The following is a 17,949-nucleotide window of genomic DNA, read 5'->3' as shown; positions in this document are numbered from 1 at the left end:
GAAACCAGTACCTGTATGTAAGAAGTATTGACCCTGGCTGTTAAGACACTTGTCCCACTATGAAACAAGGCAGCGAATGGCTGTCTCACAAAATTCCTGGGGCTGCAATGTTAAGCAGTTCCGCACGTACAGCTGGACGTCGTCGTCCGAGGTGAATCGTTTGCCCCTCAGAGCCTTTTTAAAGGGACCAAAAATGGTGTAATCACAGGGAGAGAGGTCCAGACTGTATGGAGGGTGGCCAACAACCTCCCATTTGAATTTCTGCAGGAGTGCCGTGACTGTGTTGGTCGTATAAGGGTTTGCACTGTCATGGAGCAGAATGCCCCCATGTGTGAGATTGCCTGGTTGTTTTGATTTGATCACTTGGCGAAGGTTGGTCAAGTTTTGTCAGTAACACTGAGCATTCACTGTTGTCCGATCCTGCATGAAGTGAATCAGAAGGGGGCCGTCTTGGACAAAGAAGAATGTCAGCATAACGATTCACTTCAGACGATGACGTCCAGCTGTACATGCGGAACTGGTTAACATCGCAGCCCGGGAATTTTACGAGACAGCCATTCACCGCCTTGTGTCACAGTGGGACAAGCCACGGTCAATACTTCCAACATACAGTAATGGTTTCTGTAATTATGCCTCCGGCTCATTTCTTTTTGAATGTCCCTTATATTTTAGTCTTCATACAACATCCAACAAAAGCTCATTCACTTATGCAGCCATGCAATTATAAGTATCCATGTTTGTGTGTGTCTTAGTCAGTCAGCTCTAAGAAAGAATGTTGAAATCTCAGCAACAATTTGCGTCTTGTTTCTGTGCATTTTAGCATCTCAAAACCTTAAAAGCACATTGAATGGTTACCTTTAATTCTTTCATTATTTGTATTTCACTCGGGATTTTCTAGTATGATAGAAAACATATGGCTAGTTTAAGACAAAAGTTAAATTAACTGCCTTCAGAAATAGTTGTTCACTACCATTAATGGCTTTTTTAAATGGCTGTCTGCAGTTTCACACACATAATTCATCTGACATAGGGAAACATGCATGATGTAATAATAAGAATGGTCACATTATTAGCTAAACTTCATGAGACCATGAAATCTTGTCATTATTTCTTGATGGTAAAACTGAATTTCAGGTAATCTGTTAGGGTTTTAATCATGAGTGATTTAATATAGAACAAGTAATATATATCAACAAAGGTTCTTGCAGTAAGAATGCCCTTAGGGTTTTACAAAAGAGTAAGTATGATAACTTGTCTTTTACTTTGTATGGAAGTCTATTGTAAAATTGTATATTGCTGCTTAGTGTGGAGGTTTTATAGGCTGGTGTCCTTACTGGCTGGACATGAAAATTTTCCTTTTGTCTTGTATCATGTTCAAGGAAATTAAAATTTTCATTTACATCTTTTAAATTCTTTCTAATATATTTACAGATTTCTAGTATATACCTACAGGGAAGAGGGACAATTGATGACTTTTGAAAAAGGCGTTTGCAAGAATCTGTTTGTCGAGCATGTTGCATTGCTCTTACAGTTCTTTTTTGAGTTCAGAATATGACTGAACTAGGTGGTGTATTTTCCAAGAATATAATTCTGTACAGTAGGATGCTGTGGAATTGGGCAAAGTAGGCAGTTTGGACAATGGTATAATTTGCTTTGACAGAGTGTAAACGCAGACTGTAACATATTTTATTTAGTGTTCCATTAATTTTGTTTATATGTGTGTGCCATTTGAAGTGATTTTGAAGCCATAAGCCGAAAAAAACTTTGTTTACAGAGAAGATGAAATTTTGTTGTCAAACTGGTGCAGTATGCATCATATTTTAAACAGAAATTTAGGAATGTTGTTTTAATCTTGACAATTTTCCTGAAACTTTTACAGTTGTTATAATTTAGTTTGAATGTTCACTCGATTACATGGTCTAAATTTTGTGCATTATTTTTAAAATATGAAATGTGCCTAATGCTATGCCATAAATGAAACACTACAAGAGCATTTATAGGTGCATATATGAGGAAAAAATGAAAAAAATGAGAATGAGAATTATATATATATCAAATGCAATGAGATATTTAACAATTCATGCAACATTACCACTGTCCGCATTGTTTCACAATTGGTTTGTAATGTATATATCAAATATGATAAATTTATGTAACACAATTGGTGGTACAATGGACTTCTATTTTACTGCCATACAAACATAATGGCCCAAAGTCAAAGCCTGATCCTCGTATCTACAACGTTTCAGAGCTATACTTTCTGACATGTTGCGCTGGGAATAAAATAATGTCATGTATTTGTCTGTACAAGAGTATTCTGTTGCTATTAGAACAAGTACATCACTTCATTAAAAGTGAAAACAGCAGATCCCCCTCCATTAACCCAGTTGTATAGAGTATTTACTGACACATATAGAGGACTCAAATACCGCTTTTCACAATGGCCATTCCTTATTCTTTCATGAAACCTGTCATAAGCTTCACGTGTGACGTTATGAATAGAGAACTATGAGTATCAGAAAGAATTTCAAAGTCCATAGACAACACTTGCAAACAGTATTGCCCATTTACACCAAAAACCAAGTCCAAGTTCTATGAGAGTAACTACTTCTACTACTACTACTACTACTACTATGTGATCAGGCCCAGTGGACCACACGCATCTACTAATTTCCTCCTCCACTGTATTCTGTCCATTGCTGCTATCTGCCATTCGTTCACATCTATTGACACTTGGATTAAATCTTCATGGAGTCCATCCCTCCAACGCTTCTTGGATCTCCCTGGCGGTCTCTTTCCTGTAGGTGTGAAATCCAGGAGCTTCCGAGGCCATCTGTGATTCTCCATCCAGGCCACATGGCCGGCCCACTGCATTTGTTTGGCTTTGACAGTTCCTGCTATGTTGGGCTGCTGGTATAGTTCCTCAAGCTCTTGGTTGTATCTGATCATCCATTCCCCTGTATCTGCATCCAGAACCAGACAGAAGATCTTCCGAAGCACTTTTCTCTAAAAAACAAAGAGCTTATGGAAGTCCTGTTTCCGGATACTCCATGTCTCACAGCCAAATAGAACAACAGACTGGATCAGGGTTTTGTACAGTCGAATCTTGAGCTGTCTGGAGAGATATTTGGACTGAAGCAGTTCAGCTAGGCTGTGGTAAGATCAGTTTCCTGCTTGTATTCTGGCACTGATCTCTGCTTCACATGACGAGTTCTCAATGAAAAGTGCCCCTAGGTATTTGAATTCTTGCACTCTCTTGTAGGAATGGTCCCCAACCTGCAGTGATTGTAGATGATCAGCAGTCTGACAATGACCACGCGTCATAACGAGGTATTCAGTCTTGGCTTCATTTATGTTTAGCCCAAATTTGCTGGCAGCCTCCTTTAGTGCTTTGGTCACTTGCTCCAATTCCTCTTCCAACTTAGAGAATAAACAGATGTCGTCTGCACAGGCTAAGTATGTCAATCTCTTTCCTTCGATATCAATCCCTTCGTTCTCTTGGAAGGTCTCACGTACGATCTTCTCGAGGGCAAAGTTGAACAGCATAGGGGACAAGCCATCTCCTTGCCTGAGTCCTGCCACAATTTCAAACTCCTCAGTTACGAGATTTCCCATCTTCACCTTTGCACGTGTTTCGTTCAGACAGATCTTCATCAGATTGATGAGTTTCTCTGCTATGGCAAACTCCCTTAAACAATTGAGCAGGCTCTTGCGATGTGTGCAATCATAGGCCTTCTTAAAATCAACGAATAAAATATGCAAATCTTTACCATATTCACCCAGTTTCTCAGTGAGCTGCCGGAGACTGAAGATGTGATCTACTGTTGACCGTCCTGGCCGCAAACCTCCCTGGTACTCCCCAATCACTGATTCTGCCACCGGCTGAATTCTATGTATGAGGCAATTGGACAGGTACTTACAGCAGACGTTAAGCAGGGCGATTCCTCGATAGTTGTCAGTTTGTCGCCCTTCTTATGTATTGGACAAATCAGAGCTGTTTTCCATTCTGCTGGTAGTTCTTCTTTGGTCCATATTGCCTGTATCAGTCAGTGTATTTTTTCTGCAAGTTTCTCTCCTCCTGCCAGGATCATTTCAGCCTGTATTCCATCTTCGCCTGGACTCTTATTCTGTTTAAGGTGTCTGATTCTGGTTTTTATCTCATCCTGGGTAGGTGGGGTTTGTCTGCATTGGCTGTAATTGGGTACTGGAAATCAAACTGCAGTTCAGGTTCATCACAATTTAGCAGCTGTCGAAAGTATTCTTTCCATCTCTCAGCTATGTCCCTATCATTCGTCAGGATCTTATAACGGGAATCTTTGACAAATTTCTGCTTGGCCTGGTGACCTTTGCAGAGATACTTCAGCTTCAGAAACATGTCCCTATTCTTTCATCCTCTGAAGTCTGTTTATGCTTCAGTGATGATATTCTTTATGTATTTCCTCTTTGCTCTTCTCAGAATTGCTTGCGTAGTCTTTCGGACTTCCTCAAATTGTGCTTTGGCCTGTGCCAGATTTGTCCCCTTTAGCCACTTGTTCCTGGCTTCCTTTCTCCTTTCCAGCACATCTGCACATTCCTTTCCAAACCAGATCTTGCCCACTGGGTTTCCCATGAGTGTTTCCTTTGCTGTATCCCTAACTGAGCTCTGGATGTTTCCCCACATTAGTTCAAGGTCCTGATTCGCGTCCATTTCACTGAGTGATTCAAAGAGGTTACTTAGTTGCAACTGGTATCCGGTCCTCATTGCCTCATCTTTCAGTTTCTCCACATGGTACCTTTCCACTCTTTTTAATCTAGGCCCCGTTCTTCCTTTACACTGTATGTTTAAACGGCCTCTGACCGGGAAATGATCACTCCCACTTTTGGCACCTCACGCTGTCTTAACGTCTAACACCCATCTCTTGGCTCTGAGATCAATGGCAACATGTTCTATTTGATTTACAGTTCTCCCATCTGGTGACACCCAGGTTCCTTTATGTATGTTTTTCCGCTGGAAGTTTGTGCTGGAGATGAACAACACTAATGATGTAGTGAAGTTGATGAACCTAACCCCATTGTCATTGCTTAGGTTGTGTAAACTGTGCCTTCCTGTTGTGTCTTGGAATATTTGTTTTTTCCCAACATTGGCATTCATATCACCAAGGAGGATCTTCAGGTGTCCATTTGGTATAGCGTCAATCACTGCCTCTAGCTGTGCATAGAACTCGTCTTTCACTTCACATTCGCTCTCCTCTGTAGGAGCATGACAGTTCACAAAAGTCGTCTTATTATGCTTTACGTCCATTGTTAGAACAGATATTCTTGGGTTGACCGAAACGAATTCTGAAACATTAGTAGCCAACGTCTTACTAACGCAGAAACCAATGCCTAACAGATGACTTCGTTCACAGGCTCCACACAGAATTGTAAAGTTTTCAACATCAAAGCTCCCAGCATCGTCCCACCGGATTTCTTGCAGTGCAACTAGGTCTAGTTTGTACCTCTGAATTTCCTTGACCACACTGATTGCAGCTCCTGTCTTGTACAGACTCCTTACATTCCACGTTCCAAATCGTACACCGTTCCTTTGCCGTTGACGTCATCTATTTTTGTCAGTAATGTTCCGAGGCTTACTTGTAGTCTTGAAAGCATGTTTAATTTTTTTTATGAAGAGAGGGTGCTGGCCTCTCGTCCAACCTGCGGTGTTACCCTCACAGCTTACAGGACTTTTGGCTTTTCTTAAGGGGTGGGCTCCCCTCAGGAGTTGGGTTATAAGTAGGATTAAGAAAATTGTAAAGACGCCCTCGGGTCTCAAAACCTAATACTGTTGGGGTCAAAAAGGCAAGAGTTGGCCAAGGGAGGCCGATAGGGAAGGAGAAGTAGGGGTCTGACACAAGTAAGTGGAAGCAATGTCAGACTCAGCTCGGGTCCCCGTGGTCGCCACCCGCGTACTTCTAGCTGAAGTCTCCTGGGGAGAGTAAACAGTGCAAAATCGATTGAATAAGTAGCTGCAGCTAATGGAAAACACGAAGTGAAGAGTGACTGCCATTGAGGGTATTACATACAGTTATAGGCAATTTCTCTGATATGCGGTAACATGACAGGTGTGACCAGAGTTCATATATCTGCTTGCTGTTTGGTAAAGCCTCTCTGATCCTAAATCTATGTTTTTTCCTCCATGTAGCTGCCCTGGCAGCAGTAGTTGCCAGCTGACTGAGATGAAGTATCAAGCCAGTGCTTCCACAACTGTTCTGGCTGTTTCCTGTGGAGGAATTGCAGGAACTGTAACTGGAATTGGTAATGACAGAGAAATCTTGGTTTATACATAGTGAATGGAGTTTAGACCAGCAGCATATGTGGTAGTGGCTGTAACTCTGTTGGAGGCAATGGGAGCTGGTGGTGATAGGGTAAAATTCAAGTACCAACTCTATGATGAGCAGCTGGGTCACTACCCACTGCAATCAGCCTTGGCTATAATGACAGTCAGAATCTTGGAGACATCGTGTAGCATTGCTGCATATCTGGTGACTTCTGGCTCAGTACAGTGAGCCTTGAAAGAGATGCAAAACGCCTATTGTCTGTCAGTGTTATCCACCCTTCGCATAGGCTAAAAGTACATCTCACATGGCACCTCCCATGTGGAAATCCATCACCGATGAAGTTGACTTCATGGCAGCTCACAATATCATTGACAGCAGGATAGGAAGATGCACAGGTACATGAATGTGGTGGCAAACTGTTTAGACATGTCCAGTAATTGGAATAACATAGAATCCAAAAACAAATTTACTGTATCTGTAAGGATGGAAGGAAGATAAGGATTTAACATCCCACTGGTATTGACAACATTAGAGATGGAGCACAAACTTGAAATGTTTCAAGGATGGGGAAGGAAATTGGCCATGCTCTTTCAAAGGAACTATTCTGGCATTTGCCTTGAGTGATTTAGGAAAATCACATAAAACAAATCTGGATGGCCAGATGTGGATTGGAACTGTCGTCCCGAATGTGAGTTCAGTGTGCTAACCACTGTGCCACTCACTCGGTGTTTCTGTGTAGGAGAATGTAATGCTGTTAAGATGTGTAGTCAACATGTTCTTCATATATTGAGGTAATTTCTTACTAATAATACAATTCTTGGCAGGTGATATCAACTGTGAAGGCTCCTATTATTAGGATTTGGTAATTTTTGTATCCTACTAACATTTGTGAGGTCTGTGAGAATGCTGGAGAATCCAAACACTGATAGGTATCACAATTATGTGATTTATGCACTAGTATCAACTTGAAAATATGCAAGATGAGTACAAACATTCAGATCAAACAAAACACATGTAGTGGCACTCTATGTGGCTCCAGTTTGTGTGAACTTATTCTGTTGAAATCAACACATTATAGATGTATGGCCAGAGGCTGTGAGCAGAAACAATAATGTTAGAAAGTAACAGTGAAATTCCCTTGTCATCTCAGCTTAACACATGCTCCTCAAAGACAGAGCAATTGAGTATTAAATACGACTTTAAGCTGATGTTTCTGAAAAGAAAAGTTTATCATCCATGGGCATTATCAGTTTCGACTCACGGAAGTGAAGTTCTGCGCAATGAAAGGAAATGATGATAGAGACAGGGAGGAGTACAGTTCTGTGGAAGACACAGCTGCTGTTCTTTGGCTTGAGCTGTCAATGGGAGAACAAGCATGTTCAGGTTTGCAGTTTTTGAGATTCTGAAACAGATGTATGACATATAGCACTTACTCCACTGAGGAATATATAAAAGTTTTAATGCATAACATGGGACCTGCTCATCTGGAAAGAAGCTAATTTTTAAACCCTACCACAGTGAGTTGGGATCTGATTTCTTCGATATTGTGTTATCAAAACTGAATCGGCACTTTCAAAGACCAGCAGTCCAAGGTGTATATGATAAATACAGTAGATTTTGGTGCTGATGAAATTTCAAAAAACCCAACACTACATAGTCCCCCTAATCCCTTTCTTTTAAACAAAGTAGTGGACATAAAAGAAATGTTTTAGTTCCTCAAATGACAGGTCAGTAGAGTCTCTCAATGAGTAAAGGAATCTTAGGGTGTAATGTCCCATCAATGATGAGATCATTTTTGACATACCATATGCTTGGATTTGGAATGGATGGGGAAGGAAATGAACTGCTTTCTTTTCACAGGAACAATCCCATCATTTGTTGCGACTAAAGGAAACTATGAAAAATCTAAATCATGATGGTGAGGCACAGATTTGAAACACCATTCTCTGGGTGTGAGACTGATGACTTAACTGCTGCCCTCTGTGACTTTCAATGGTGACAACTTATGGGACAACTGAAGAATTGTGGGCAGAGTGCACAACAAAAGGACACCTCACTGGAGCTTGGTTTCAACATCTTGACCCACATGGTGAAGATATGTGACTGGACTGAAGCTGATGACAGTGACAGTGACAGTGGTTGTGCTGGCCAAAACTGCTTCATTTTCTGAAGCTGGTTAGATAATCTAATGACTGCTAGGAATACAGAGATTGAAAATCTGAGCTCTTATGGTCAGTGTTAACCTCACTGGTACCTTCCTAGCCTCCCTGGTATATTTAGAGTGTGTGCAGAATAACATGGCAAGTAGATGTGTAATCGGTGGGGCATTCATGGGGAGCAGTAGTGGTACAGGTCAGGGGCAGTCGCTGGAGGGGAAATGCCAAGCACTGGAGGGCAGGTGCCATTTTGAACTGAAGACTGTGCTCATATTTTTATTTTTTGTAAATATTAAGTGCAGCCACACGATGCTCACACTTGCACGATGAACATTCAAATAGATCTACTGTCACCTCTACTTTGGGTAACACCTAAAAGAAATTCAGTTAAAAATACAACAAAAGCAACGACTTACTCTTGCCTGGCTTGTTAACCATTTGTAACTTTCAGAGAAGCAACAGGAGTGGAAAATTTTGAGTGCAACCCACATTTCATTGTTGTCATGCTAAAATTTACTTCTTTCCGCAAAACACAGCAGTGTTTTCACAATGTTACCTCCCTAGCATGTTGTACAGACACTATTGCAAGAGAGTTCTGAAACAGTGGTTTATTAAGTTTATTAAGTGAGGAACTGAGGAGAAGTAAGGTCAATAGCTTATGAAAAAGCACGTCCTTGATAGAAAATATACATGTAATGTTTCACTTATGTTGTTCCAAAACCTAAACAATTCCTCATTTTACTAGCTATCAACGGTCTTTAAAAATTACATTCTTTCATCAAAAAGTCTGTAGTCAGTTGAATAACACAGTAGGTAATTAAGTTTTGCATAATAACCATATGGAAAAACAGTCTCTTCTTTGCATGCTATCGTTTGGCATAATCTAATTTTGATATCTCAAATCATTTATGAAATATGTGGAATGTTGTGTATATTTCATTCAGGTTTTATTGCTGGCAGGTATGATAGCAAATGAATGTGCTACATCGGGTCAATTTTCCTGAAACTGGATATGTAGTGATCGCCACCCAAGTCTAAAGAAAACTTCAATATGTTAGCTAAATTTCAAATGCAGCAGCACGTTATGCAATAACTATGACAATTAATGAAAAGATGGGCACATCATCAACAAATGACATATAAGGCTATAAATAATGCAAAAATGAATTATTTTTACTGTATAGTATCTGTAAAATCATTTGTGAAAATTTTCAGGGTGTATGCCTCAATTCTGTCCCTGCAGCGCATCACTGACCTGCCAACAGCTGGCAAAAAATGTTGGCCTCCCCTTCCGAACAAATGAATGAACTCGCGAAGCACACTGAACCAAAACTGGTTACTGTGCATCAGCCACCACATCCTACATGGACTCTAGTAACAAGATTAAGTGTGATCAAGCAGTGCCCACTTTCTAGTCATTCACAGAGCCAGTTGTCACAAGCTTGAAATGTTGGGGACTGAAGAGTAACCAGGAAGGATTGCCAAATCCATAAACCATATAAGCAAATGGTAAATTCCAGTACACATCCAAAATTCAAGAGTGAGTTCTAACAAATATAAATTGTGCACAATCTATAAAGTAAATATATGCAGCACGATCAAAACACAAAGTGAAATGTCTCTACCCTGAGCAGAGCTACTTGAGGGTATAGATTATGACTTCCATCTATGTAATAAAGTGGGCATAGCAACAATACTCTATGAGTATTCATGATCTTTGATGTGACAATAATATTGTTGTAGCTGCTCTGGCACTTGCTCAATGTTTACATCCCCTTCTTCCAACTACAATACAAAATGATCACATGTCAAAAATTTTCTGTGCTCTACATGTTTGTTTCTTCATAGATACTCACGAGTAAAAAAATGTCTATGTAGCCCACATACACTAACTTAACAGATTTATATAATTAACAGAGAAACTCTTTGGCAGATCCAAGAAGATTCAGCATCTTATTTTATTAGATAAGAATTGTTTTTACTTTTATCAGTTTGAACCACAATTTAAAGTTGTTCACAATTTTATCCCATTGACACGCTTTTTCTTGCAACATTAAAATCACTCCTGGGAAATATTTGCAACACATCTTCAATATACACATCTAGGGAGAAAACCGCTGTGCTCTTACTGAGAATTTTATATTAATATTATTAAGATGCTGAATGTATTGGATGTCTAAAGCACTTCTTCTCATCATAAGTGTTCTTTATGTGATGTTCCCACTGTTGCACAAGATTATCCTAATCTATTGTCATTTTTTACATACCTTGTTATCATCCATAACAGTGTTGAGTGATTCAATCCACATTGGGTCGATGTCACCATCCAGTATAATCCATTTAGGGTTGTCGCCACCTAAGTTTGCTTGATCCCTCATTATAACAGAAAACAAACCTGCAACACAGTGGATGTATATTAGAGTTTTATGATGAGCCGCATGTCAAAATAGAATACAAGAATGCCTATTTTCAGAATCAAAGATTCCTTTATAAGTCCTAATGAAAACATTCTACTACAACGTTACTAACAGAAAAATAAAATAAATGAATAAAATGATTAAAAATATTGTGTTTGACTAAGTAAAACTTATTAACTCTTTTACATCTAAAAATCAAAAGCAAAATCAAGTAAAAACATTTCATTCAATAGAAGTTATAAAAAGCTGAAACTACACTGTCAACAGCAGCACCATTGCATGATGAGAGTGGCGACTGGGTGGGGATAAGGAGGAGGCTGGGGCGGGTGGGGGAGGGATAGTATGGTGGGAGTGGCGGACAGTGAAGTGTTGCAGTTTAGACGGAGGGTAGGAGAGAAGGTGCGGAGGGGGGAGGGTGTAAGTAGCGGAAAGGAGAGAAATAAAAATAAAAATAAATTAAAAGACTGGGTGTGGCGGTGAAATGACAGTTGTGTAGTGCTGGAATGGGAAAAGGGAGGGGTAAGGAAAGTGACTAATCAAGGTTGAGGCCAGGAGGGTTACGGGAACATAGAATGTATTGCAGAGAAAGTTCCCACCTCCGCAATTCAGAAAAGCTGGTGTTGGTGGGAAGGATCCATATGGCACAGGCTGTGAAGCAGTCATTGAGATGAGGAGTATCATGTTTGGCAGTGTGTTCAGCTACAGGGTGGTCCACTTTTTTTTGGCCACAGTTTGTCAGTGGCCGTTCATACGTTCCAACTACAAACCATGCCAAGTGATTCCATTCCCGCAATCCAGCAAGATCTCCAGTCACTACTCAAATCCTTAGGCCCATCCCAGAACCTCTCCCCGGAGTCTATCTCTGCTCCCATAGACCAACACCTTCAATCTATTACCTGGAACCCATCCTCCTATATAAAAGATACCAACCATTTCCTCGACCGACTCTTCAAAGTTCCTTTCCCCTTACCACACGGTGCCCTGCTCGTCACTATTGATGCCACCTCCCTGTACACTAACATTCCTAATGCCCATGGCATTACTGCCATCGAACACTACCTTTCCAGACGCCCTATGGATTCCAAACCAACAACCCCCTTCCTAGTCTCCATGACCAACTATATCCTCACCCACAATTACATCTCATTTGAAGGCATTACCTACAAACAAACCCGTGGCATGGCCATGGGCACCCACATGGCACCATCCTAAGCTAACCTATTTATGGGCCATCTAGAGGAATCCTTCCTAAAAACCCAGAATCCTAAACCCCTCACCTGGTTCACATTCTTTGATGACATCTTTGCTATGTGGATTGAAGGTGAGGACACCTTATTCACATTCCTCCAGAACCTCAACAACTTCTCCCCCCTTTGTTTCACCTGGTCCTACTCGGCCCAACAAGCCACCTTCCTAGATGTTGACCTCCACCTCAGAGATGGCTACATCAGTACCTCTGTCCATATCAAACCTACTAACCACCAGCAATACCTCCACTTCAACAGCTGCCACCCATTCCATAGCAAGAAGTCCCTTCCATATAGTCTAGTGACCCGTGGTCTTCACATCTGCAGTGACGAGCAGTCCCCCTCTACATATACTGAGGGTCTCACTGAAGCCTTCACCGACTGTAATTATCCTCCCCTCCTTGTACAAAAACAAATCTCCCGTGCCTTATCTTTCCAGTCTCCCACCACCTCCTAAAGTCCCATAGTCTGGCCACAGAGGATCATTCCCCTCGTAACTCAGAACCATCTGGGACTAGAGCAACTGAATTAATTCTCCGAAAGGGTTTCAATTACCTCTCGTCATGCCCTGAAATGAGAAATGTCCCACCCACTATCCTTCCCACCCCTTTCTACCATGGTTTTCTGCCGTCCATTGAACCTACACAATATACTCGTCCATCCTTACACAAACCCTGCTCCCAATCCCTTACCTCATGGCTCATACCCCTGTAATAGACCTAGATGTAAGACCTGTCCCATACATACTCCTACCACCACCTACTCCAGTCCGGTCACTAACATCACCTATCCCATCAAAGGCAGGGCCACCTGTGAAACCAGTAATGTGATTTACAAGCTAAGCTGCAACCACTGCATTCTATGTGGGCATGACAACCAACAAGCTGTCTGTCCACATGAATGGCCGCTAAACAAACTGTGACCAAAAAACAAGTGGACCACCCTGTAGCTGAACACGCTGCCAAATATGATACCCCTCTTCTCAATGACTGCTTCACAGCCTGTGCCATATGGATCCTTCCCACGAACGCCAGCTTTTCTGAATTGCGCATGTGGGAACTTTGCCTGTAATACACCCTATGTTTCCGTAACCCTCCTGGCGTCAACTTTCATTAGTCACTGTCCTCACCCATCCAGCCCTCTCCCTGTTCCCATTCCAGCACTACACAGCCGTCATTTCACCGCCACACCCAGTCTTTTAATTTATTTTTATTTTTATTTCTCCCCTTTCCACTACTCACCCCCTTCCCCCCCTCCGCATCTTCTTTCCCACCCTCCGTCCAAACTGCAACACTTCACTGTCCGCCACTCCCACCATGCTATCCCTCCCCCTCCCCACCCAGCCTCCTCCTTACCCCCACCCAGTCGCCACTCCCACCACGCACTGGTGCTGCTGCTCGCAGTGTAGTTTCAGCTCTCTGAGACTGCAAACTTGTGTGCAAGTTGCACTTGCATGAGCATGAGTGTGTTTGTACATGTGTGAATGTGTGTCCACTGCTGACAAAGGCATTAATGGTCGAAAGTAATGATTGTGTGAATCTTTTTATTCTGCCTATCGCGACTCAGCTTCTCTGCTATATGGTGAGTAGCAACTTTAATTCTCTCATATTGTTGCATTCCATCCTGGATTTTCCATTGTTTGAAGTTATAAAAAGAAAGAAATCAGGATAAACAGAACGGAAAGAACTTCTCAGTTGCTGTTTTGATGGGACTTGGAAAGACAACTGCGGTTCTGTGTAGTCAGCAAGAATCGCCAGTTCACTTTGCATAAAGTAATTTGTACAGAATGAAATGACACACACACTCACACACTAGAGGCAGATGCACATGATTAAATGAAAAGAAAACAGAATAAAGTTGTTTAAATGCTATAAAGTTTTTACACATACAAGAAGAAAACCTATGAAGTTATTTGTTCTTCAGAGAATGGCAAAGTTGATCAAAGAAAAATAAAGTAATAGTTTTTCTGATATACTACAGCAAAAAATATTAAAGTTGCTGAGTTGATGGAAGTGGAGATCAATACATATCCAATATAATTAACTTGTTAATTCATTGTCAATTGTAGCTTGGGTACAACACAATAAGAATTAATTATATTATGAGCCAATTTCAGCATTAGAAGTCCTAACCATCATATGTGCGCCACCTATGGAGCATATCATTATCTAGCTAAGCCTTGCATACACACTACCTGACACAAAAAGCGAAGCACCCAGAAGACATGATTGTATGTCAATGTAACTTTGTACATGTACATACCATTGGTGGGTACGTAAATAACTTAAGTTGAATTTCATGTGGCAGGTAGAACAGCAATCAGAGTTCTGCTGTTGTTCATGTTTAATGTTGTCAACAGGCCTTGTAGGATATATAGTTGGCAGGAACAGCATCAGATGTTGAGTGATCACTGTGAAGGACATGCGGATGTGTACTCATGTGAGACATCATCATTAGCACCTCACAGAGTTTGAAAGGGGTCTCACTGTGTGTCTCAATTTGGCTGGCTGTCCAATTGTGCAATATCCAGATTCATGCACCATTCAGATGTGACAGTCACCCGATGTTGGGCTGACTGGGAAAGTGAGGGCCAGCATATTTGTCATCTAGTTTCCCGTGGGCCACTTCTGATAACCACAAGGGAGGATCACGGATCACCATGGTGTGTACCAAGCATATAATAAACCGTTCACATCTGTACCTCCCAACGAAGAATGAGTAATGGACTTCCTACAATATTTTGTATCATCCTGCACCTGTGGTCAGAAACTGGCATCATCTGGACTAGGGAATGACTGTCCTATGTGGAGGCTACTGTTTATACCACAACACAAATGGTTGCCACTGGAGTGGTGCCAATACCATAAGGAGTGGACTGCTGATGAATGGCACCACACTGTGTTTCAGTGAAGAACCTTTGTTTGCACTACCCCATATAACCATCGCTGTGAGTATGGTGGTGACCTCATAATAAGATCTGTTTCTTCCAATTTTCTGAAGAGACACTTTGGTGCTACTCCTGGTGTCAAGGTATGCACAGACCTTGGGTTTGACTATACGTCATGGATGATAGTGACTCAGGGAACACTGACAGCATAGCAGTATTTCACAAACATCATGAATACTCATGTGTTTTCAAAAGAAAAGTGCTAGTCCACACAAGGTGTGTGTCTCTGTGAACTGTTCACATGGTGTTAAGGTAACCCAGTGGCTGCCAAGATCTCCAGAATTGTCCCTACAGAACATGTGTGAGGCCAGTTCAGACTTCAACTCTGTCCCAGGGCCAGTAAGCAGGATACCAAGAACTAATTACAACAGTTGTGGACCAGCTTGCCTCAGGATTAAAGGAGTGCAACCTCATGCTGTTAAGTGTGCTCATACAGTGAAGTTCTTAGTACATTTTAGTCAATTTCATAATCACTGAAATAACCTCACATATCCTCTCAACCTATGGCTATTCATTTTCTTTTCTCCTCCACACTGTACATTTTTTGTTAGACAGCGTATGATGACAATTTCAGAATTTAAATAAATGTCAAAGGAAGTTATTCTAGACTTTCGTGCATGATGTCAACCATTTTAAAGACAACAGAGATAAACATAAGAAAACAATTTTTGATAAATTACATGTTTTTCCATGATGCCAGAAAGGGAAAATTGGTAGGAAAACATGAATAAATATAGAAAAGGATGGGAAAAAGTTCCCAGGTAAGTTTGGCTTCCTAAATGAACTTCCAATGTGAAATTTGTATTCTAGCAATAAATAAATAAATAAATTTGAAATGACTGCTATCACATGTAAAAGAGCAAATGAGAGCCCACATACATGTATAGTTATGTTGGTCACACCAAACGTCTTTACAGGTTGCAGATATAAAGGTTGGAATGGGACTAGAACTGCTAGGCTTCGGTCCTAGACAGATATTTCAGCAGTCTTCTAATAGTACTTTAGATTAATATCATATATATAACAGTGAATATCTTTTGGAGAGGAGCCTGCCAACATTTGCACTGCTTTTTTATGGTTTTACATGATATGGGTTGGGTTGTCTTGGGGGAGGAGACCAGACACCGAGGTCATCGGTCTCATCGGATTAAGAAAGGAAGAGGAAGGAAGTCGGCTGTGCCCTTTCAAAGGAACCATCCCAGCATTTGCCTGGAGCGATTTAGGGAAATCACGGAAAACCTAAATCAGGATGGCCGGACTCGGGATTGAACCGTCGTCCGTCCGAATGTTACATGATATGGCTGTCATGAGACTTGTTTGAGCCTTCTACATTCAATGGTATTGTTAATATTTGACTGGTTAATGCTAGATATTACATTTCAGTTTCTGGAATATTTTATGTACTTCCTTCAGAGGAAAATAATGCAGACAATAAATATGGGAAAGCACATGAAGTAAGAGAAAATGACAAAGAAAAATAAAAATCAATCCAAAATCATAATCCAAGAAAGTTAAAAGATACCAAAAGGGAGCTGCAAGTAACATTAGACTAGAATAACTGACTGGTAGGTCGTTAGCATGAACTAAAATTTGGCAGAAATGAAAAAGGTACAGAATGAAACAAGATAACAATAGGGCAAAAAATGAGGTAAGGAGGAAACTGAGAGAGAGTGAATTATACGCATTATCATGGAAACAAAAAATTCATCAACATAATTAAACAGGCAAATGAACAGAAAAAATTGAAGGAAATAAAGGGACAAGAAGCTAGCATGTGTGAAGGTCAGGAGGAAGCCAAGGCCAATTACATACTGAACATTACTTTTCATTTATGCAGACCTGAAACACTGGCATTAGAGGGGCAGGTCCTAATGACCTGAACACAGCAAAACAAATATCCTTGTCCTTGCTTTTACATTTTAGAAAATCTTTGACAAAAAGATGCTGCATACAATCATTATAGATCAAGTGTACTCATGTCAGCACTAAGTGTTGTGTAAAACTTGTGGATCAGACACCACATGGATAATCTGACATATAACTCTCACTTGGGTTACAAATTCTTGCAAGCAGCTACAATGAATATTGTGGTACTTTTGGGCTGTGTATGGTAGGTTGGTCATTCAAGTGAGGTTTGAAACCATGAATGCCTACAGAAAAACTGTCTCCAATAACAAAACCCTATATCTGGTTGCTTAATATGTGTGGAACATAAATGGATTAGATTTGCACTTGATTCATGACTTTGAACCTAACTGCCAAAATAAATGCTCCTTGATAGGTACTTGTTTCTTACTGTCCACTAAATGGATTAGATTGGCACTTGAGTCATGACTTTGAACCTACCTGCCAAAATAAATGCTCCTTGATAGGTACTTGTTTCTTACTGTCCACTAGCTTTTTTTTCTTTTGTTGTTCCTTAGCTCTCTTCAATAGTTTTCACTTGCAGCTACAGTTCTCATATTTGATGTATTGACTCTGTGAAGCTCATCATTGATACACTGGAGGCTGGATACTAGTTGTTATACTTTGTTACTCATCTTAGATCTTTTGCATTCCCTAATACTTTGTACAGAGTAATACCTTCTTGCCTCCAGTGTCTGCCTGTGAACCTTTTCATCATTATTTTTCCCAAGTTTTATCTGTTTCTTAAGTCTGACAAATACACTGATTAAAATACGTTAAAAGTTTAGGAATATGAGTCGCTGTAAAACTTCGCTCAGCTGATTCTGTTTTCAGTTTTTTACCAGCTATGTTCACCACTTCTGAAAATTATTGACAATAAGGCTTTCATTCTCATGGGGCTGTGAAGTAATCATAATAAATGAGTCTCAAATTAAAAGACTACATCTTACATAACTTTTGTCTGGGTCATTACGCATGAAT

General features: G+C 40.7%; 1 protein-coding gene across 1 annotated transcript in view; it reads right to left on the bottom strand.

Moving 5' to 3' along the window:
• The window catches only part of LOC124606003 (dynein beta chain, ciliary), an 809,537-nt gene that overhangs the window by 334,614 nt on the left and 456,974 nt on the right, over positions 1 to 17,949 (bottom strand). The window contains exon 43 of the mRNA XM_047137965.1: positions 10,720 to 10,847. Coding sequence (XP_046993921.1) covers positions 10,720 to 10,847 — 128 coding nt within the window. The remainder of the gene's footprint in view (positions 1 to 10,719; positions 10,848 to 17,949) is intronic.

The sequence above is a fragment of the Schistocerca americana genome, chromosome 3, assembly GCF_021461395.2.
Source record: "Schistocerca americana isolate TAMUIC-IGC-003095 chromosome 3, iqSchAmer2.1, whole genome shotgun sequence".
Classification (NCBI taxonomy): Eukaryota; Metazoa; Arthropoda; class Insecta; order Orthoptera; family Acrididae; genus Schistocerca; species Schistocerca americana.
This window is presented reverse-complemented; position numbering and strand designations above follow the sequence as displayed.